This window comes from Crassostrea angulata, chromosome 4, assembly GCF_025612915.1.
Source record: "Crassostrea angulata isolate pt1a10 chromosome 4, ASM2561291v2, whole genome shotgun sequence".
NCBI lineage: Eukaryota > Metazoa > Mollusca > Bivalvia > Ostreida > Ostreidae > Magallana > Magallana angulata.
This window is the reverse complement of record NC_069114.1, coordinates 33,285,543-33,309,753: the sequence shown is the minus strand read 5'-3', so window position 1 is coordinate 33,309,753 and position 24,211 is coordinate 33,285,543. Positions and strand designations below refer to the sequence as shown.

General features: G+C 33.0%; 1 protein-coding gene across 2 annotated transcripts in view; it reads right to left on the bottom strand.

Moving 5' to 3' along the window:
- The window catches only part of LOC128181276 (protein mono-ADP-ribosyltransferase PARP14-like), a 28,063-nt gene continuing 3,852 nt past the window's right edge, over positions 1-24,211 (bottom strand). The window contains exons 3-24 of one of the 2 annotated variants that reach the window (XM_052849616.1): positions 22,087-22,168; positions 19,700-20,989; positions 19,395-19,574; positions 18,847-19,041; positions 17,369-17,611; positions 16,485-16,721; positions 13,972-15,717; positions 13,330-13,773; positions 13,002-13,129; positions 11,629-11,862; positions 11,047-11,268; positions 10,735-10,819; positions 10,488-10,616; positions 10,305-10,370; positions 8,770-8,949; positions 8,409-8,606; positions 7,478-7,707; positions 6,699-7,077; positions 5,573-5,724; positions 2,790-2,852; positions 1,604-1,775; positions 1-833 (exon numbers count right to left, since the gene is read on the bottom strand). In XM_052849616.1, coding sequence (XP_052705576.1) covers positions 553-833; positions 1,604-1,775; positions 2,790-2,852; positions 5,573-5,724; positions 6,699-7,077; positions 7,478-7,707; positions 8,409-8,606; positions 8,770-8,949; positions 10,305-10,370; positions 10,488-10,616; positions 10,735-10,819; positions 11,047-11,268; positions 11,629-11,862; positions 13,002-13,129; positions 13,330-13,773; positions 13,972-15,717; positions 16,485-16,721; positions 17,369-17,611; positions 18,847-19,041; positions 19,395-19,574; positions 19,700-20,989; positions 22,087-22,168 — 6,936 coding nt within the window. In that variant the 3' untranslated portion in view covers positions 1-552. The remainder of the gene's footprint in view (positions 834-1,603; positions 1,776-2,789; positions 2,853-5,572; positions 5,725-6,698; positions 7,078-7,477; positions 7,708-8,408; positions 8,607-8,769; positions 8,950-10,304; positions 10,371-10,487; positions 10,617-10,734; positions 10,820-11,046; positions 11,269-11,628; positions 11,863-13,001; positions 13,130-13,329; positions 13,774-13,971; positions 15,718-16,484; positions 16,722-17,368; positions 17,612-18,846; positions 19,042-19,394; positions 19,575-19,699; positions 20,990-22,086; positions 22,169-24,211) is intronic. The other variant, XM_052849617.1, reaches the window with a different exon arrangement.

Below are 24,211 nucleotides of genomic sequence, written 5' to 3'. Positions count from 1 at the left end.
AACATGTACAAATAATAACTGTAATCTGCTGTGTCAAATTTTTGATATTCAAAATATAATATAAATATATATAGTAATATACATTAATAATAATATAAATATAATAATACTTCTGAATAAAATAGTAAACAACATAAAGTGATCTATGATCAGCACGTTCATGTAGACAGAAACAAGGAACGGTGTCAAATTAAATATTTAAATATAAATAAGCAAACCCGCTGACGCCTCAATTTGGCGTTATTTGTAGTCATGGGTTATATAGTACAAAATCGATACGTAGTGTTATCACAGGCAAAGAAATTGGAAAATGTAAATATCATTGAAATCAAATACAATTATCAAAAAGTCACAATAAATAATATACAAATATTTATAATTTACAGATTCAAAATTTTTTATAGAAAAACAAACATGCAAGGCACCATACAGGTACAAACATTATACATTCCTTAATATGTAGTAATTTTAGCAAGATGTATCACAGCCACAGTCTTAAACAGCACATTTGCCTTAAAACAAACAGCACTAGATTTTTGGAATGCTTCTATATCATTGGAATATGATATGATATGCTGGATAGGCTTGGCTGTCGTGAAATATCACAAACATCCCGGGATTGGAAGGGTTGTCTGTTGCTGAGTCGTATGTCACATGACCTCCAGCCCCTGGTTTCGGTGGCAAAACATGCAAACTTCCACTCCCCTGACAAGCATCTCCAGTGGCTACTTGGACTGAGAACATGTGCTTACGTCCTCTGGAATCTCCGCCGCAATAACCGAGTGAATATGAAGCATTCACAGCAAAATAAACACCGGCTCCATAAGACGTCCCTTAAACAGTAAAGTAAAACAAAAAAATTATAAATAAATATACATTGATGAATAGCTAGTTCGGTCATAAAAGCAATTATGCCAGGTATAATAAATTGAAATATTTTTTGTTGTTTTATCTCGTATCAAGTATTTATTTATCACTCCCAGAAATTGGAAATCGGGACGCTGACAAAAGTTTTCTACTGGCATATTTACTCTTAAACATTCCAAAGATGCTAGTTTTTTTAAATGGCCATGATAGCAACATTAGCATCAATATTGTAGGTTTGAAAATTTAATTGCATCATTTTCCAGAACATATAATTAGCTCTCATTTTTAGATGTAAGCAAAACTTTGAAAACTTCATTGTTTTACGCGAATTAATTATCCCCTTGCATTATTTAAAATACTAAATAAAAAAGATATCTATGAAATATGGCTTTCAAGCATTTAACTAAGCTCATGTTTACAGACGATGGACGGATTACAAAATGTTTATAAATAACTACATATGTAATACTAATCTCGTTTGTCAATCGAATATATTACACAAAGATTTTAAAAAACAACCGTTTTTATTGGATACCAAGAGGAAATGAGAATATGTATCTTGAATTGTGCTCGATATAAAAATTGGATCCTTGTTGATTATAAACACTGTACAGAGTTACATCAATATAGGGTAAATGACAACAAATCAGTGTCAAGGTATAAAACAGAAAAGACACTTGTATGTACAGGTAAAGTATTTGGATAACATCATAATAGTAAATAGAGCAAAAATTACCATGTTTGCCACAGTAACTTCTGTTGAATCCATTGTTTATAATCTTATCCACTGTTTCGGGGTATGTTCCATGCCACAGCCATTTCTCAGGGTCCCTTTTATTCCTAATGCTAATTTCTTTCCTTTTGGCAGCATATTGTTGATACAGGGATGGATTCTGAACTCTTCTTATCTAATTACCATCACACCGCATCAGAATGATATTAAATAGGAATTATAATCATTAAAAATTAATAATTGCGAAAAACGATATTTTCATCATAGTGTACCAGATTGTCCTACATATTTTCAAATACATGTACTGTTATGAAAATTCATAATTCATAAGTTGAATTGTTCATTCTTGTATGTCTTGTCATCTCTTATCTCGAGTAAGAAATGAATTGAGAAATTGATTAATGGAAAAATTGTTAATGGACTTCAGATGGAAAATTGATTACAAAATTGTATCCTTCATTAATTAACCAGCACATATGTTCTTGCATAAAGTATTTAGTCTCAAGTCATGATAAATTTTTTTTAAATTCTACAAAATAATATAATGGTTTGAAAACAACTTCACTATGAGAAGTCACATTTATAAATTTCAGTTCAGGACAATTCATATCAAATGCTCATTCTAATATTAACACAGATTGCTAGAATTCGGAAAAATGCATTCCTGTAGGATGATTTTTATGATTAATTTTCATTTCCTTCTCATTCATAGGGCATGCACTTAGCATGCTGATTTTAAATGTTATGAAAGCCAAGGAGGTCAAATTAAATGTTGAAAAAAAAAAATTACATTATATAAATTCATGATTACGATATTGCAGCTTTGGAAGTTGTCAATTTCACCATTAATATTTATATGCCAATGCAAGAAAATTACAATTTATTTATTAATATTAACTTTTTAAAAATCTTTCTCTTTCCAGTTAGTAAAGTAACAATATCAGATAAAAACAACAACGTTCAAAAGCCATACAATACCGGTAACCCCTTTTTATATCATAATATTTCCTTTTATCTATTTAGATGTTTTATATTGCAGTAAGAATTGTAATGATGTTTTCATTTTGTCCTTATAACTTTTTATCTTTCATGATTTATCTTTTATTAGTTTCTTTAAATAATATCTTCAACAGTTTTAATTAGACCTCTATTGGGACTTTGAATTTGTAATCTGTAAAAGAAATCAAACCTCTACAATTTTTTTCACCTCATAAGAGGCAGACATCTGTGTCTTTAGCTTCCGAACTATTTTCTACATTGTAATAAATTTTCAATACAAATTTCAAAAAAAAAATCAAAAACATCTGGTATAAATCTTTTTTTATTTTTACCTTTTTAATCTGGATTATTTAGATCTCACTGACACCAATGTGTACTGATTTTATGTTTCAATAGCTAGAGCATTTCTTTTTAAATAATATATATGTCCCCAGAGCTTTGAATTGCAACTAAAAACCAAAAGTGTCAGACAAACAAAGTAAACTAAGGCATCTCGTGTGGTTTGGTAGTAAATAAGATACACTGAATTTGCATTTAATAAATGCCAGTTGCAGTTTATTTGCCAAAATGGGATTATGAGTTAACTTCATAAAGTCATATCATAATAAGAAACACTAATTTTAGTGTTAATATCAGCATGCCTTAAAGATGTGCATGAGAATATATCTTATAACCACAATGTTCAGTTGAGGTAATGTCTGTTTTGTATACCTCTATTTAAGGTACTCAAGAGATACTCTGTAGGCACAAAAAAGTTTGCTTAAAAGTACCCTTTTAATAGTATGTGATTTATAATGTAGGAATTGGGTTTTTGCAAGTCTCCCACAACATATAGGAAATTTTGCAAGTATGTAAAAATAGGCCAATGGTTTACACTGCTCATCCTTGTAAAAAAAAAAAAAAACATAGGTATTCACAAATTACAAAGTTCACCGAGATGAGGCATCACCTTTATGAGTCTTATCATATAAAATTCATAGCTCATGATCTTGGATACTCATGGATACTGGATACTGTAGTGTGGTTTGACACAATATCATAAATCATAGGTTAATAAATTGTTTGAAAATAATATGTTCATTTCATATGGCATTGCAAGATACAATGTTTATCTATTCACTAATATAAGAAACAATATTGCACCCTATGATAATATACATTATTGTGTCAAATGATTTATCAACTGAAACAATATAATATTGAATATATAATGATACAATATAATATTGTAACATATGAAACTAATGTATCAAGATCTGACATTAAATCATAAATTATGATACAGTATTGTATACTGTTATACTTTATTGTATTTGATCCCACATTACATTATCATAACATTATTTATGATTTAATACATTATCAAATGATACAATATCATATCACATAATACATTACAATATTGTAACATAAGATATTATACTATATAACATATTATGATACTGTTTTTAAATAATGATACTGTATCATATGATATTGTAACATTTGATACAAATGAATATAATTTGATACAACATTGTATATTATCATATGGTACAATATAATATTGAATATATAGTGATACAATTTAATGTTGTAACATATGAAACAACTGTATAAAGATATGATATTGTATCATAAATTATGAAATGGTATTGTATCCTGTTATACTTAATTGTATTTTATCACACAATACAATATCATAACATTACATATGTTTCAATATAGTATCACATGATACAATATCATATCAGACAATAAATCACAATATTGTAACATAATATTTTATCATTACTTATATATGATATATAACATTATCATATAATACAGTATCTTACCATAATATACAAAAAGTTTAATACAACATTGTATCGTATCATAAAATATTTTACAATATAATATTATATAGTATAATATTGTATCATATAATGCAACAGTGAATCATATAATATCAATACTTTCTCATATGAATCATGAAATATCATTTGACAACAAATACATATATCAAGCAAGTTTGAGTGAGGTAGGAGTTTTTTAGCATCCTTGATAATGGAGATCAAGCTCTCTATCTGAAGCTACCTCTGCAATTAATTAATTTTATAGCTAAATCAACCATGCAAGTTTGAAATAGTACTATTATCTATTAAACATGTGACATGTTCCAAATAAAATACACCCCCTCCAGCATCTGAAACTTATGCCTCTGATTCAGTATCCTGTGCCTGTGGAGTGCATTAGATTCACAAGCTGCAGAATCTATTCAAATTGGATAAAGATAGAAGCAATAATAAGAAAGGTGAGTCTATCAAAAGGCACCTGCTCTAAAAAGTTCAACCAGCTCCAAAAACCTTAACCTCATTCAGCATCCAAAACATATATGGCTCAGATTCAGCATTCAAGCCTGTCTTTGAGTGCTAAGTATCATAAGATGCAACATCCATGCAAGTTTAGTGAAGTCAGGGCAAATATTCACTAAGATATAATCACCAGAGGCACCTGCTCTAAAAACTTCAACCAGCTCCAAAAACCTTAACCTCCTCCAGCATCCAAAACCTATGGCTCAGATTTAGTATTCAAACCTGTCAGGTGCATAAGTATCATAAGATGCAACATCCATGCAAGTTTGGTGAAGTAAGGACCAGTAGTAACTTAGAAATGGCTATCAAAAGGCACCTGCTCCACAAACCTTAACCAGGTCTGGACACTGACGCCGGGGGTATTGCATAAGATCCCTCCCCCTCTGACTCAGTCTCGGTGAGCTAAAAATTCAAGACTTTTCTTATATATAATCATTGGTTATTTAATGTACTTTGCATTCCTTCTTGGACAACCTCCTGTCCACAAGAGTTTGGTCAATTTTCTTGTATACAGGAATTTTAACAAACACAGTATGGTCAACTGCACAATAGTTCTGCAGTAAAACATATGCCTTACGTGTTGTTTTATACTATGCATAGCCATTCAATGAATAATCAATATTCATGTAACTTTTACCTCTGATATTGAAACAGAACCACCGCTGGTGGCACTGAACCGAGCCAGTACATCCTTGTATTCCTTGTCATGTGGTGATAGCTTGACCTCCACCATTGTCTGATCACTCTTCATGTGAGCCCATTTGACAGGCAAACCAACAGATGTCCCACCTATACATTATAGCATAATCTACATACTAGTAAGTCAAACACTGAATTTGAAGAGTTATATAATAAAAATTTATTATAATTAAGTTCAGCAAATTTTTAGATATCATTTCCATCTTTTTTATTGTCCAACATCTCTCATTGACCTAAAACTAATTATCTGAGGAATATCGCTCTATAAACAATGCATGATCATCACATTAAAATTATCTTCCAATGTTAAGGGTTTCTGATCCGCTCCACTCTACATAATCCCTTGACCAAAAAGACAAAACATATGTGGGTTAACGATTGACCCATCTAGTGACAGCCCCACTTCCAATGGCTTAAGATGTATTGGTTCAAAAAACTTGAAAATTGACCCAATTTATCAAATAAATGTATTTACATGGGCATGACATGCAGATATTTAGTGAAGGGAATTTTAGGACTATGACTTGAGGTCACCGTTTTTACAAGTAAATGTACCGGTAGTTTGATAGTACATTAACAAATATTCATTGGCTGTACCTTTCGGCTGGCAGACCTAGCAACCTTGTTGTATTATATAGCGGGGAAATGATTTTTTTCAAAATATTTGTTTTAAGTAATTTTAAACAATAAATGTATACATTAGTTTAAAAATGTGTCATAAAATTTAGTGAAAAAAATGAGTAAAGTTTGGGGGATCTAGATACTTGGGAATGGAGAGGTGTGACCGATCCCTGTCCTCAAGCACCTGTGGTCTGTCTCAAAATTATTTGACAATGGCTCAACATTGATCAATGCACAAATTATATCATTCTTTAACCGTTTCTTATTAGATCATGCAAACTTAGATGACACCAACCAGCATGCGATGTTTCTAACCCTGTCAAACTCAACCTATTCAGTCAAGGGTTTATGTAGAGCGGAATGGATCAGAAACTCTTGACTCCGGAAGATGTATTTGGAAGATGTATTTGAATATATGTATGTCCAAACAAGGGAATGCCTACCTGCCTTGTCCATTCTTCTTATCTTGTATTTTTTCCTATAGTTGCTTTTCTCATATTCCTCCATTTTTTTAAAATCAATGATATATTCTGTGTTTGTTCTATCTTTTACAACACAAGTAATTTTCTTTTCCTTGTAAGCTGTTTCTATCTCCATGTTGATTTCATCTCTAAAAGTCATCCATTTTTCAGGTGAAATTTCATATTGCCATTTGACATACATCTGGATTGCCTGGGCTTTTTCTTTGTCTTTCACTTCATGCAGGTATTTAAGAATGTCTACAGTGGCCTCATTGACTTCATTTGCAGGCCCCATTAACAGAATTTTACTTTCTGTACAAAGGCAGTCGATTCCCTTTGCAATCCTTTTAATTGCATCTATCTGCAAAACCAAAACTCATTTCATACAATCCCTGAAACATTTAGTTTTCTCCTTCACTCATTTTTAAGCTCATTGTGTGCTACTGTATATTCACGATTAGAGCAAAAATATGGTAAATCCCCCATCCTTCTCAAAATAAAATTAAAACATACCCTTCTGTAAATTTGATCATATGAAATCATTGTAAATGAGGATATACAGGATGACTATGGGTTTAGAACAAATATACATGTGTATACAATAACAATAATGGAATTGTGAATTCTCAAACCTTTATATACAAAATATTTGATTATTTATAGAAAGATCAAATTTTAACCCCTTAAAATGAACATTCCTAAAGTTAAAAGCCTACTGCTTTGTTAAATATAGAGAAATGAAATAATAAATTCAATCTTACCTGTCTGTCATTCAATTTTTGCTTTGAAGCATCAATGTCATAACACTTGTACACCTCATCCAGACTCTTTTTAGCTTTTCTGATGTTTTCCTCCGAGTTAGACAGAATCAGGAATGTGACATTTTCCTCCACTGGTTGTTGCATGTGACCCCTGCTACCACGGTTACCACTCTGATGTCGCTGGTATTGAGGTCGTTCTCTGCTGGCATCATCATCCCCATAAACTACATCTAACATTAATAAAAATCCACAAACTTTAACATTGGCAACTTTGTATTTTACACATTTGACATCATTTAATTGAATTTTCAAAATACTTATTAAATGCACTCAAATGATCACCATTAAGCAAAGATGCTTGTCATGATTTTTTGTCTCCTAATCTTTTGGTAATTCCTGAATTTGTGTTTACAATTTTTCCCCCAAAATATGATCATTATAAAATAAATTGTACATAATTTTATCACTATTAAATCACTACACAAGTATGCCAAAAACGCATTCAATACTGTATACCAATATTTTTGTGACAATCCAATTTTCTCCTTTTTCTCAATAACTTTGACATCACATAAAATACAAATTAATAATTTTGCCTGGTATTGTTAGTAATATAAGTTTTTTAAATTGCAAAAAATTACTTTTGCAAATACTTGAAAGGCTACAGATTTAAACTATATCAACAAATTTTGTGATATGTTAATGAAAGAATGGATATACTGTATGCCACAAAGTTGAAAAAGAACTGAGATGCTGATCTCCATGCAGATCTGGTAACAAAAAAACTTTTGATGCATGGATGCATGCATTAGCAAATATGCACAGTCTTTATGAAAATCCAAACAATCGAGCATTTATTTAATCGCTTATGAGATATTAAAGGAGACTGACATTTCTTTCATACACTGAATCTGTATTCAAGGAGCTTTACCATTGAACTTTCCTTTAAAGAAGTCCTTAGCTTGAGTGAAGATCCCCTGAGGAATTGACTTTAACGTAGAGAGAAAAATGGAGACCATGTCTTTCTGGAATATGATCACTCTCACTGTCTCTAGACTGCTTGGCTGGAATTTCCTCATGGCCGTAAACATGGCCTTTGCAATTTCTGCAGAATCAGTGTTTCTCATTCCTACAAGTAATCAACATACTGATATGAGCAAAATATTAGTATGATTGTTCTGATATTTATAGTACTCCTTCATACACTAGGGCAATAGGGTTATTCTCTCTCTCTCTCTCTCTCTCTCTCTCTCTCTCTCTCTCTCTCTTTCTCTCTCTCTCTCTCTCCCTACCTGTTCCTAGAGCTGGGAAGGATATGGATCGACTCCCTATCTTGTCAGCATGAGCCAGAGCTTTGTTCACCATGTTCTCCCACCCGTCGGCAGATTTCTGAGCCTTCACATGAATGATGTGCTTACACGACATTCTTCCTCCTGATGTCACAATAAAATCATCTGCTGCCAAGGACATTCCTACAACAGACACAGGAATCTTTGACTTATGCTTATCATTCAGTCATGAAGAAAGTGGGTCCAACTCATTTCAAAAAGGAATAGATGAATAGAGTCCAACTCATTTTGAAAATGGAGGGTTAAACAAAGATTTTAGATTTATTTTGATTATGTTGCAAATTATGTGCAAAGCTGCAAGTCTTTAGCTTTTTTGGATTGAAAGGCCATAGAGCTACAGTTCAATATTCAGTTTAACTTGAGATTATTTGTTTTGGCCTAAAATCTTTTCGTTTTCCATATTAACGATATATAAACTTAATATATAATGGTTTAGAGTTTAGAAAATCATGCATGGGAAAATGATGCCTTTTTTTAAAGGGAAAGGAAAGTCAAAAACATAATTTATTTATTTTAATAAAGTGGTGTAAATAATCACATGTGGTCATGCTGTTTTGAAAATAAAATACGTAATTAAGCTTTAATGAACGTTTGAAGTAGGAGAAATCCTATTTACTGGAGGCTGACATGATGTAGAACTCTTTTGTATTTAAAACCAAAAAAATTAATTATTTTGACGTCACACCATCTATTCCGGTTTGGTTTACATATACAAATGAATGTACACAGTGCTCTGAATATAATTAATGCTGGTTTATGCCTTTCTGTTACTCAAATAATCGACTAAACAAAATTGATAATGTTTGAGTTCACACGTCAATCTAAAGAATAAATACATGTATCATTGTATGCATAAATATATGCATTTTCATAAGTAAATGACAGCTGCTATCATTCAAAGTTGAAAACGACCTCGATTAAATTTTTTATTCCTAGTCAAGTTCTTCGCTAACTGAATAAATGTTATTATTATAATAATTGTAATCGCGATGTTTAAAATTCATTCTTTAAAGTCCGAATTACCATGTCGAAATAACGACGGCAGACATTTTCTATGATACTTGGCATCTGTTGACAATTCCACATTTCTCTGAGATTTTTCCGACACTAACCTCCGCTTTTAGATTTCAACAAACATGCTCCATTTGACGTTAGTTTGTAGTTTGCAAAGGTAAAAGAACGGTCTCAAATCAATATTGTTTCAAATTTTCCAGAACTTGTCATGATGTTATGTTGATAAGACAAACCGGATAAGATGGTGTGACGTCATACATTAAAGTTCAATGGCAGCCCCCATGGCGGCGGGAAATTTAAATTAAGCGATTGATTTTCTTGATTTTTCTTTCATTGTTCCGGGGTTTTTAATGAAAATAAATACGATTTACAATTATAGTAGATGATAATTAATTGATTTATTGTACAACATATTTTTAGTTTCCTTCCCCTTTAAAGTTTGTCAGTTTAAATGAAGGACTTGCCTCCTCTTCTACACTCAGTCTGAATATTGTCTCCTGCTGCTTTTAGGATAGCCTTGGAGGCTGCACCTGAAAATGAAGCTTTGAATTAGCTCACTGAATGATACCCTAAAACAAACGAAACAGCAATAGTGGTAAAAGCTACAGTGTATACAGTGGTCATCATCAATGAATAAAAATGCATACCTTTAGATAAGTCCAAACTCTCAGTAACACTGTTGACTACAACATCAGATCTCTCCTGGGTTATGTCCCCTTGACGAATCTCGACATTAAGTTTATTCAGCTTGAAACTCTTATCTCTGCGACCATGATCTAAAAGCAACAGCCAGAAAAAACAATGCTCTGTATGACAAGTCATAATCAATGTCAAGAAATATCATTTTTCTTAATTTTGATTTTTTAAGAAGGTGATTGAGTGTGGTTAACCCACCTGTACTCCGCCTCTGTGGGTAACTGGACCTTGACGTCTCTGTTCCTCTACTCACATCCTCTGAACTCATTACAGATTGAAATGTCTACATATATACAAAATGACATTATTATGTAATAAAATGCAACTACAGAAAAGCACAGGTACAGCAAACACACATTTAATGGATTCACAGTTACAGCAAAGTCAGTTTTATTCCTGGTATTGTCTTGAAACATATAAATTATAAATTTAACAACTAATAAAAATTCAATTGAACTTTGTTATTAGCATGTTTTAATGTAGTACACAGTTTGGAAAAACATGACTTACCTGGAGAGTATCTTTATCTTCATGATAGACAACAAAGATAATCTCTTTCAATAAAGTTGAACTATTCTGACGTAGGAAATCTCTACAACATTTGAGCATTGTCTTTGCAGCAAGATCAGGGGGATAACCCAGTCTTCCTGTCCCTAGTGCTGGGAATGCCATGGAACTCATCCAATTCTTGTCCGCCGTTCGCAAGCAATTATTAACAAATTCAGTGAACCTCTATAAGGTTGAAAAAAGTAGAAAATAGTAGATGTATTGTGTATACTATAGTCACACAGGTTTTTCTGCGGGTCACAGATTTTGCAAAAATAGGATAAATATGTGACTTCATCTGTTTGCTTACAATTAGTTACAATTTAATCAAATTTTATAATGCAAGTTTGGGGATTTATGCACTGATTTAGCCTTTTAAACATGTTAATACTTCAAATTGTAAATCAAAGAGTAATTATAGATTCTATTTTCCATAATTATTAAAAAAAAAAAGTGTCTGACTCAGCTCATTCTTTGGGCCTAAAACAATGCAATGGATATTCCCTCGCCCACCCATAAACACTTAACCCATGTCGTTATACTAACACTGAGTGCATCTCCTCTGTTGTAATCCCACTTCTTTACTGCTCCGTGATACACTTGCCTACAAGAGAGATTACCTCCCTTGGTCATGGCTACTTCTCCTGGTTGAACACCATGTTTGTACTTCATTGTACATTCTTCTTGCAGAGACTCACCCCCTGCCCTGAGCAGACTCTTGGATGTAGCACCAAGAGTGAGGTTTAATGATTTGTCAGTGGAACTCACAATCACATCAACCTGTTAATGAAACAACTTGTCGGAATACATTACAGCAATGCTTTAAGGAGGCTGGATGGCCATTTTTAGGTTTTATTTATCTCCTATACACAAAGAGCTATGTACACATGTATAAAGATATAAGAAAAATTAAAAACTAAAATATTTGGGTTTTTTTCTTTTTTAAGGACACATGTGACATTCTTAAGTTGTAGATCATTTTCCTCGATATATTGTTTCTCCTATATTTGCATTTATAAACCTGATCATGCCCAAAAATTCAGGGTGTCTGGGTGTATTATTTACCAGATTATTTTTGGAGTTCATATGTTTTGAATTTTTCTTTTAATAGCATGCAAAATGCAATCAAATTCTCATTTATAAAGTCATAGTATATATTTTCAATCAAAACTATATATCCAAATAGAAAAATATCATATATTTTTGGAAATATAGCTTTGGAATTATGCAGTAAAAATCTTCACATTGCAGAGATAGGAAACAACAGAAAATAATGGGAGATATATCATGTCTTACCTTGAATAAAAGTTTATAGCCAAAAATATCATAATTCAAAATGTAAGCGGAATATGAGGGTTAATTTGTTGACCACCCAGCCTCCTTGAGTGAGGTTATTTTAATGCAGAGCTTAAAGATTGGGATAACCAATATACTGCTTCTGGTAATTAAGTCTCTTTCTCTGTGTATTACTAATTTTTTTTTTATTCTTTCTGACTAACTGTCTGTCAGAACATAGTTTATTTTTAGTCACAATAGGTCAAGGTCAGAGTCAATGTTGTTAACCGAGGCGAGTTCAACAGAGCGAGCGCTTGCGATCGCTTGCCAAAATTTGTGTTGCGGGTATAGGGAATTTTGGCGAGCGCTCGCAAGCGCTCGCTCTGTTGAACAGGCCTCCGGTTAATGTCTTTATTGAAGGTCAGAGGTCAAATTCACGTCTAGAAATTTTGTCATTACTCCTGACATTGTATGTCACAAATATATCTTATTTTTCAAGGCATCTGATTGGTAAAATATTATATCAAAGATAAAGATAAGTATTATGAGGCATTTCTCTGAGCTCAGATATTTACCTAATGTAATATGCTTAGTAACACCAAAATAAGGATATTTTCCAAGCACACTCATAAATTTAGCATTACCTTCATTTTTGCCAGTTCACCACTGATAACCTTTATCTCACAGATAGGCTTCTCAGACCTAGACCAGCTTCTTCTGGGCTTCTCTTCTTCTGAATCAGAACCTGCGTTCTCAACTGGTGATTTTTGGACTAAAATAAATCATGCCTCAAAATCTTAAGATTTGTAATACTCTCTTTAAACTATCCTTTCATATTATATAAGTTGTAAATAAAATTGTTCAAATGTTAAAAATCAGAGATAAAGACAAATATTATGTTAAAAATGTGTTAAAATTTGGAGAAAAAAAATCATTTGGTACAGCTGGCAAGAAAGTCACTAAACAACAAACCGTGTTCATCTCCACTAAACTCCTTCACTTCCAGTCCAAACTTTTTCTTAAGACATATGACAAATTCCTTGACAATGGTGTCATCCACATCACAGAAGTAAACTTCTTTGATTGAAGAGGAGGGTACAGTCTTGATGTATGATTCAATAGTATCCAGAATGACCTTCACTGATTTTGCCACTGGATATCCAAAAATTCCAGCACTTAATGCAGGGATAGCTATGGAAGAATGCTTATATTTATCTGTCAATTCCAAGCATTTAAATATGGCTTTTTTGAGCAATTGTTCCTCTTTGTGACTTCCATCACGCCATCTTGGCCCCACGGCATGGAGCAGCCGTTTACATGGGAGTTCACCTGGTTGAGCAGGTATCGCCTCACCATCTGGAACAATCTTATTGGACGCAATGTATGTATTACTTTCCTCTTGAATAGACTTTCCTCCTGTAAAAAGATTAGCTATTAATATTCTGTACCTTCCTGACAGATTCACTTAAGTCATACGTCAAATAGTCATACAAATACTGCAAAACTAAGATCATTATTTCATACAAATAAATGTCCAAAAGAAATTAGAATTATTTAAAAGTTACATAAACCAATTATAACAAATGTAAATACAGGTATTTAATTTTATCTCACCTGCTTTAGATATTGCCAAGGCTAAACCTCCACAATGATCTAACTCTCCATTTGCAGCATTCACAAGTACATCAACTTTCAATTTTGTAACATCTCCCTTCATTACAATAAACTTCTTATCACAAAACTGCAGCTCACATTCAGCAATTTTTATAGGCAAACTATAGAATGTTCTTCTATTGCCTCTAAATGATCCATTCTCCCTATTTTCTTTAATGTGTCGTATTCCCTCTTTATTCAAAATGATGCAGGATGTGTCTTTTCCAGCTTTCTTCATCGCTTCTCGACCTTTACTTGAGTTAAAGAACACCTTAGCTCCAGGTTTGTTTATGCTGCAAGAATCTTCACGAAGGTGTTTAATAAATCTCATCAAACTTTCATAGGCTTTTTTTACATCTTCATCATTGCCTGTAATTTCTATTGAACAGTCCGATTGGTTTTGTTTTATTTCCAACTCTTTTGAATTACATGCATTTGCGATTTGTCCAATTTTATTTTGTCCAAAATATTTTATGTAGCTAAATTGTTGCTGGGACAATTTCACAACTCTGTGATCAATGCGGCATTTCTCAGAACAGATTTTCATAACATGTTCTATCTGCTTGCATACATTTTCAAAAATATCTTTAGTAGCAGTAACACAAACTTCAGAGCTTGAAGAAGAAATGTTCAGTTTTTCATTATGTTTGTCTCTTAGTTCCTTTACACAAGCTTGCCAGTCATGCATAGTCAAAACTTTTACAAGGTCTTTCATTTGAATTTTTTTCTCTGGAATAAACTCCTTGAAGATCTCCAATGCTTCATCAGCCATTTTCGAATTTGACGATGTCATTTCAACTTTGTCTTCTGTCACATTCCAAACTGCCTTGTTGCCTTTAGCTTTCATTTCTGCAATAAAACCTTCTTTCACTTCTTTCTTCATAAAAATTTCATAACGTTCTTTTGAAATGTTCAAAGACTTTGACTTTGTATTCATCAGATATTCATGCATCTTGATCAGAGCCTCATTGACTTCTGTTGGCTTTCCAGTCAAATTCACCTCTTTTTTGTTGATTTCAACTTGAAAATCAAGATCTGGAAAATCATTCGCCAATTTCTTCCCAAAATGAGTTTTCCAAAGTTGCTGGCACTTATGAAAATCTAAAGGTATGTTTTTCATTATTTTCTCTGTTTGATTTTGAATTTTTGATTCCTCTGTCTTGATAAGATTTAGGATTATCCGGGTAAGGGCCTCAGTATTTTCCTCATAGCCAGCTACTATAACTGTGTGTTTTTTCTTGTCCAAAAGGACTGCCACTCTGTCTGGTTGATCAATGGTCAATGTTTTCAACTGAGCCAGAAGTGCTTGCCATGCCTCTGGTACTGTAGAATGCTTTTGACAAACATATTTATTCATATGTCTATCCATCTCTACCTCTGCTTCTTCTTTCCAGCTTTTCAGAATTTCCTTTGCATTCTTCACATCTTTTGTAACTGTACATTGTAAATTGACAGTGAAATCTGACTTTGATTTTGGCCACTCTACCTTGACAAACTTCTTTTGTAAAGCCTCTTCAATCTGGCTACATTCTTTTGGGAGGTTTTTGACAAACTTGACAATATATTCATTGCCTTTGTAAGAGACATAGGGCATGTCTTCCCAATTCATTGGTTGTTCTGGCAAGCCCAGGCAAGGAAAGTACATCTGTGCTTGTATCTCTCTATCATTAATAGTAAACTTTTCTTTTGCTGCAGCATTTTTTGCATCTGAAAAAAAAAATATCTGGTATTCATGTTTCTATAATTAAAGGTATATATGCCGTTTTTAACGCTATTTTTGGTATATTGTAAACCTGACATAAACTTTGTCAGTGTGAAGATTAATTCCCATAAATAACCTTGTGAATTCATCACAATCGGTTTTTTTTTAATACAGATCATCACAAAGTTTGAGTATGGTTTCCAGCATATCAAAAACAGCGTAAAAATGGCATATATACCTTTAAACTTCAAAATGTATGCTTGTTTATGTACAGTAATTTGCTTTCAAGGAACTCAGTCATAAAGTACTTGTGGTTATAAGGAAGTTTTCTTTTGACCATCCCTTATACCAATACATACATGCAAAATACTCTGTTTTTTAGAACAGGACATGAAGAATCTTCATAGTTAAAGGAAGTAAAACTTTATTTTCTCAAGACTTATTCATAAACAAGCTTTGCTTAAAATAGATATATTTTTCATTATCATAATGATAAAAGTATCAACAACTTTTATGCATGTACAGAAAGATGTTCTTCATTGAGCACAAACTCAAATATCAGCAACTACAGAATGTTTTTAACATATTATGCATAGTCCTGTAATTTTCTTTAATGAATTTGAATTTGTTGAGTAAGTAATAATGATTTCTTCCATTCTTGAAATTGGAATGTAAAAATATGCCAAGCCTGCCACTCCTTCAAATGCCCTTAAGTTTTCTCATACTGAACGGAAAGGGGGTAACAGGATGAATAAGCACATAATAACCTTACCTGATGGATTTTCAAAGTACACAATACAGTAACCATCTTCTGGATGGTAATCCACCTTCTCTACATCTCCACCTCCACTTTTCCTCTTGTTACAGAAAAAATTCTCTACTAGGTCATAGGTAATGCACTTGTCAATCCCTTTGACATAAATAGTTTGACATTTCTCCACCATCTGTACAAATAAGGTGTTGCCTTCTAGTTTTTTCTCCTTGCACCTCTTTGACATTTTTGCAAAATCTAACCAAAAAAAATAAAAAATTCAAACACATCAAGTAGTACTTATCTAGAAATGCCTGGATCTTAAAGTACTTAAATTTCAAATTATTTACACAAATAATCTTATATATGGCAAAGCATCAAACTCTATTCTTGCATAAAATAGTGAGGGTCAAAATCAAAAACCAAAATAAAAGTTTTTCTCTTTTTTCATTTGGTTCTGATGCAATGTCCAATGGTTGTGACATTAAAGATAGACATGCATCATTTGTAAATAGGCACCGTCACCAAGGCCTTATAAACCCTTCAATTTTGTTACCCCCTATTGCACACCTGACACTCGTGGCCAACATGTTGAACCTGTATTCCTTTCATGGCCTTTGGATTTTATGCATTTATTTCTTATTTATGTGCATATTCTGTTTGTAATTAATGCATTGGCCTATCTTTAAAAAAGTGTGAAATAATTGATAATTTCATTGCGACCAAGTACCGTAACATGGCGAGGCAAGAGGTGAGAACTCTACAATGAAATACTTTAAACCTTTAAGAGGCCTGCAGCTTATATTGGGGTTGTAGAAATAGTGGTGATTAAAGAGAAATATATGACACACAGTGCTTATTAATGAGCGTTGTTCAGCTTTGGGCTAATATTCCTTCTTACATACCTGGTTTCTCTGCAAACACCACTATGGCTACATCTTCTTGTGCCCCTCTCACCAGATCTTTTAGTTCCACACCAGCTGCAGGCTCCAGAAAATTCATCAGCGTGTCCTCTGTAGTTACAGGGTTCAAACCTGTAACTAGAGCCTTGTCCATTTCCCACAGACTTGGATCATTTGGGTCATACTTCTGCACATTTAGGATCTTTTTATCTATTATGTGTTGTTGCTGAAGACAATTCATGGCATCTGTGACGAGAAAATGCAGTACATTGAATTTGAGGTACTTAAGTCATTAATAGATTAAACGATCATTTCATCAGACATCATATTTCATTAACCATCTTTATTGATGAGTTAGAAAAAATGTCTCACAAATCAATCATTAAACTACATGTATCTATATTCTTCCAATTCTAAAAACTGTGTGGTAGATTGGGATTTTGTTTATATTTATTAGTAGTACATGTAGTACCGGTAGTATTCCAATCCCGATGTGATTTATTCTATTACTTTGGTAACGCCCACTTTATACGATAGCCAATAATGTTAATGACAGTTGTCTTTGTTCTCTTTTCCATATATAAAGTCGTGTAAGTCCTTATTTGACGGAGGAGACAGCTGGATTCGCTAGCTAAATTTCTCCAGAGTCCCCGTCTTGTCTGTCTATTTGAGGTCCCTGTTAAAGTTAGGTTTTAGGGTTGGGGGATTTTAAGATATACACTTGTTTGTTCTTATTTTGTTGTAATAAATCTATAAAGGGTTGTTTATCTTGGTAATCATTTACTTTGAGTTTGGTTTATTATATCTGGTTTATCTAAATTGAGAGTAAAGTCGTTTTCATACCTTATTTATAAATTAGTAAAGTTTATTCGTAATGTAGAGGTCAAATTCAGTCTCAAAACAAAAATTAACACAATGCGAAGTACTGATAAAAACCTATAGGGCACTGACCTGCTACAACTGCATACTTTAAAAATTCTTAAGAATTACATGTATCTATAAAGGTGATATTTTGATTGTCATTAATATCATGCATTCAGTTTTGGTTCATGGTACAGATTTGAGAAGCATTTTGTTACAGAGAGGATAAAACAGTACTGTACTTTTGAACATACACAAATATAGAGCAAATTCACAGTAAGGCCAATAAAATAATGTTTAGCTTCCCAAACACCGCCACATCAAGTCAAATGATCCCACACTGGGTAAATCTATTCCAAATATTAAAATATTAAAAAGAGGAATACCCCCCCCCCCCCCTTACTTAACAATAAAGAAAATAGGGTTAGTCCCCTTTCCATATCTTTATTGATATTTTAAAATACCTGCATGTTGCTTTTATACATATGGGGCTCTATGTGGGGGATAGATGTTTCTTATTTACTTCTTTATTCCACAAAGTTGTTGCAAATATTTCTTCATGCAGGTAACCTTTAAATTACATAATAATGAAACCAAGTTATATTTTTACTAGCATATACCTTTAGACTCTGAAAATGTGATGAGAACTTCTTCAACTTCCATTTCTGTGCCTTTGATGATTGTTAAGGAATCAATGTCTCCTCCCCCTGACTTCCGTTTGTTCTCAAAGTAGTTTTCCAGGGTGTCTTGTGTCAATGGTTGTTTCAGCCTCACTCTGATAGTGTCAAATGTTCCCTCTGACCCTGTGGGTTTATCTGCATGTATACAAACAGATCCAAAGTAAGAAGTATTATTGCTTGATGCACTTCAATAAACTCACCAAAAAACACAAAACTAAATAAATTTTCATGCCTCCTTTTTACTTTTTTTTTTATTCACACAAATAACACACAAAGATCCTGAGCTTAGATTAGTTTTCTACAATGTATTATAAATATTATTTGATTTTCTTTTGAGATATTAAAAATAAAAGAATATTACGAATATTGATTCACATTTATTAGAAAGAATTGAACTTCATAACTAAATCATAAAATCATCCTTCAATGAAATGAACCAAAATCACAGAATCATTAAATTCTAGTCATCAAAACTAACAGCATCTTACCATCAATCTGATCTTCCTGTTTAGGGGTCACGCTTTGTTTCTTCTTCCTTCTTTGTGGTGATGCTAACAGGTTTGTATTCTTGGTTTCAGATTCCATCTCCTCCGTTTTAGCCACGGGGATTTCCCCCTCGGCCTCTTTAGGAACTACAGGAAATTGTGGTTCAGGCATTGGAATTATCTCTGTAAAACAAGTGTATTTAATTTTTGAGACCAAAGTTCTTGTAAATAGGCTTCTTGAAAAGTTTATTTTAGTCTATAGATACCAAATAAATGAGATTGAATTACATGCAATCTTGTAAAATTACCTCCAGTTTGTGGAATATTATTCCCTTGATTTGGTAGTTGGCCAAACGGGAAAAATGGCACAGGAAAGCCAGGATACGGTGTCCTTGGAAAACTTTGAATGTTTTGCTGCTGTTGATACTTTGGATCCATGAAATTAGGCATTGGAATTTGCTGATTTTGAGGATTGAGAGGAGCCATCATAAAATTTGGAAAAAATGGTGGTACTGGTCCATTCTGAGGCACGAACCTAGCCTCTGTCTGGTCAACAAAATTGCCTGGTGCTGGTGTTGCTCCACTGAAGCCCGCAGGCATTCTATCAGGTCTATTTTGCCCAGTTTCTGGGACAGAAGGAGAGGGATCAGGTCTTTTGATCATCTCATGGTTCTGATACAGTGCATCAACATCTTTCCCTACACTTCCAGGATGTGTATTTCCTCTTGTAACCTTTGGTATGGCCCCTTGACTCTTGTAGGCTTCGTTAACCAATGTCTGGGGTATTTTATTGCAATCCTCACCAATTACAGGATAAAGCTTTGCAGTATTTGTGGTAGTTTGACATCCTGTGTTAGAATTTTCTTCTAAAGAAGTGGGAACCTTCATATTGGAACCAATAGATGCATTTTCGTAAGGTTGAAAATGGTTTTCTTTATGCGGTTTTGATGGTAAACTCAATGGTACCTGCTTATTACTTTCGTTGGCACTGGAATTCCTTTTTAAAGGCTCAATGTATGTTGAAGCATTTACTTCTGCATTTGTATTGCTCAATATCTGTGGCTGAGCACACTGAAGTTTGTCAGGATGGTCACCCCCATTCCAGGGATTGTTGCTTTGATATTCATCTGAAGCACTTTCTGTTTCCTTAGCACCATTTTTACTAAAAGAAACTGGTTCCAAGTAAGTTGAAGAAAACTCATCCTTACTTTCAGTTTTGCCTGGCCGTTCAGGCAAAGATGGGGGCGTGTCATGATCTTCTTTCACGAATGATTTCAAATTCACATCATCAATAGTCGCATAAGGGTCTTCGTCATCACCATTTTTCCTACTTGAAACATTTACCATCGTTGGAACTTTCTCTGGATCTGAGTCAAAATCTTCTGACTTAGTAACACCAGGGTTGGAATCATGATTAGCCTCATCCTTTTCCTCAGAAAGCTGTGACTTGATACTGGAGTATGGACGGGAATCGTTAGAGTCTGCCATGTAATTTGGACCACTGTATGGCGAGGAAATAGCAGGAATGACAAACTTCGGGACATACGTGTCCTGGTTTTCTTCCTCTTCTTCCTTTTCTTCCACTCTCTTAAAAACATCTATAAAAAAAAAATCGACTAAAAATACACAAGATCTAGTTATAATAAAGTTTGTTTAAGTAAAGAGTACCGGTAGTATAGTGGTCTAAAAATAAACACACTATGACAGAGAGATGTGTCACCATGCATCTAGCTCGACTAGCAGAAAACAAGGAAGCATTGGAAAAATCCTGTACATGAAGTAGCCATGAATTAAAACACCATTTTCGTAAACATAATAACTGATCAATTTCAGACAAAAATACCTAGCAGCAATACAGTACAGTCCAATTCATCCAAAAATAAATTATTATTTTTCAGTAATCTGTTCAGGAAGAAAGTTATTTATAATATCAGATTTGCTAATGCTTTTGTAATAATGGCACTTAAAATCAGTTTTGAGAAATAAAGTGATAAGATATGAGACAAAAGACGTAGATGTGCCTGTTATTCTTGCAATTGGAAAAACATACCAAGTTCCAGCAAAAGTACCAAGTAGTTTAAAAATAATGAATTTTCAATATTAATGCGAAAAGTGTCAGCGGAACAAACATACCGGTATGTTGAGTAAGAAAATTACTTAACTACCCTACATTCCCTGAAATTCTTTTCTGCCTTTTGACAACGCTGAACTTGAACATAAATGGCACACTATTCTCCTTATCCTCTTGTACTTTAAGTATGAATTGGATACAGAAATTCTTCACAAAATATCATTCCTATGTTGTTAGTAACATAACAGCATCATATTTTGGAATTTCTAACTAAAAATTAGTCAGAAAACTCATTTAAAGATTATACCATCAACCATAATTACAACAAAAATAAAATACCATCCCTTCTATTCTATCCTTGATAATACTGAGGAGCACAAAATGCATATATACTGTGGTTTCATTAATATTCAAACGAAGGTATCAATTTTCGTGGATATAGGGAAAATCATAGTTTCGATCGCGAGGATACGAAAATTCGTGGCCAGTGACCCTATCAATACAAAATGTTAAAAGAAATTGCACTTCAATGGACATTTAATTTCATAGATCAATTTAACAACGAAATCCACGAAAATTGGTATTCAACGAATATTGATGAAACCACAGTACACGGTAACTGACCTGTTTTTGGAGCATTATTCTCTTGTTCTCTCTCTCTTACACTTCTCATTCCTATGCTGTCCAGCATCTGGTCATCGGGAAACTGAAGACAAAAAAAAAGTAAACGTATTACACTATATCATACAGTTAAATACAAACTTTTGTATCTTTTAAAAAAATCAATCTATGCCTCTAATACCATGGATATGTCTAAATGAATATGAAGTCCAAACCACTGTTTCTTTTTCATTTTTTTTTTAGTCCCACATAAAGACTGAGCTATCATGTTTAGACTACATGTACCGGTACATGCAAATACATTTTTGAACAGATGAATACTGTAGATTTCTGTAGTAGTTGGGGCTATATGGACTGTGGATATCGACCTGGGTAGCTCAGTTGGTAGAGCACCTGACTAGAGTTACACAGGTCACGGGTTCGATTCCCGGTCCAGACATATGTTTTCAATATTCCCTTTTCCTATTACATTTGGTGCCGAGACCTGCCCCTGAAACTGACAGGTCAACTCAACTCCTGCCAGGGGAAGAACCTGGGGTGATCTTCTTCGAGGGCGAAGATCATTTAGTGAGGGAGTAATGTAGTAGTTGGGGCTATATGGACCGTGGATACTGGCCTGGGTAGCTCAGTTGGTAGAGCACCTGACTAGAGTTGCAATATGGTCTGATTCCTGGTACAGCCATATGTTTTCAATATTTCTTCTATCCTATTTCATTCCAAATAAATGCGAGGAAATATTATCCGCATTAAATTGAGAGAAGCACAACTCTCGGATTTTAAAATCTTGCTTTCATTTTTCAGATAAATGTAACAAAATAAAACTAGAACTGTCCTAATGGGACTAATACCCCCGCAAGGCTAATTTCAAATTGGACAAATAATTGAATTGAATAGTAAAGGTTTGGAACACATACAAATTAAAAAATGCTAGAATTGTAAAAAAAAAAATTAGTTAACAAAGAAAAATTACTAGTACATCAAAATTGTCAGAATTTCACTGTAAATACATATGTATAATAGTAACACATTTACAAATTTATGTATCTGATGATATTTTTATTTATTTAATTGTTTTAAAGAAAAACCAACAAAATAACAATAACCCAGCTCCCTTTGCAGTAAATGGAAATACTGGTAGCCAAGCAATGCTCTTCTGTTGATAAAACTTTGAATATCTTTTTTATAAGAGTCTTGACAGATGAAATTAGTTGTTTCAAATTTTCCTCACTTTCTCCTATGGTACAATGGAACTCCATATCAGAAAATTGATCCCATAGGACTATGATTTTCTTTGATAAGCTTGTTAAATTTAATAAACTCCCAAAACATTACCATAATTACCATACTATGTAAAAATATGTATAAAAAAACAAAACAAAACAAAATTTAATATAACAAACAATTTAAAATTGCCAAAATCACTACAATTATATCAGTAATTTTGAATTTTATTTAAATTAATGCACTATACGGCCACTTCATACTTGACTAATAAATTTAAACAACTTCTAAAAATAGTTAACTTCTTTATAAATAATGATATTATTTTTTTCCTTATAATGATAGAAACTTTTGGGTTTCATGAAACAGTTTTAAAATAGCCCCAAAACCACCTCCCATTTCACAGATTATCAATTTTCCCTAAACACATGCTATAATACTATAATAAAAATTTGGCGTTCCCAGTTTTATCTTCTCACAAATTTCTGTACGTAATATGGCTGAATCACGGAATTAAGTGCTCATGTAAAATAAGGAATCTACATTAGTTACCACAACAAAATGTTTTCTCATAATGCTTTTTTTGAGTTCACCATATAAGAAAAATATTGATTTACATGTTACCTGATGTATATTACTGTTTTAGTGACAAATCTGACATATAGCTTGTCCGCTACATGTAGCTGTAACATTTTGACCAAAAACAGGGAAGGATTTTAATTTCCAATGTAACGAAAAACCTGTTTGATCCACTTTTAATTCTTCAACTCACGACAATGAGCTGAAGAACAATGGCTTCCTGTTTTTGATGACTTTGGCCAGTCAAGGAAGGAACTTGAAATAATTTGGTTATAGGCTTTAGTTTTATGCCTAATGGTCATATATATACATATATGCATTATTGATT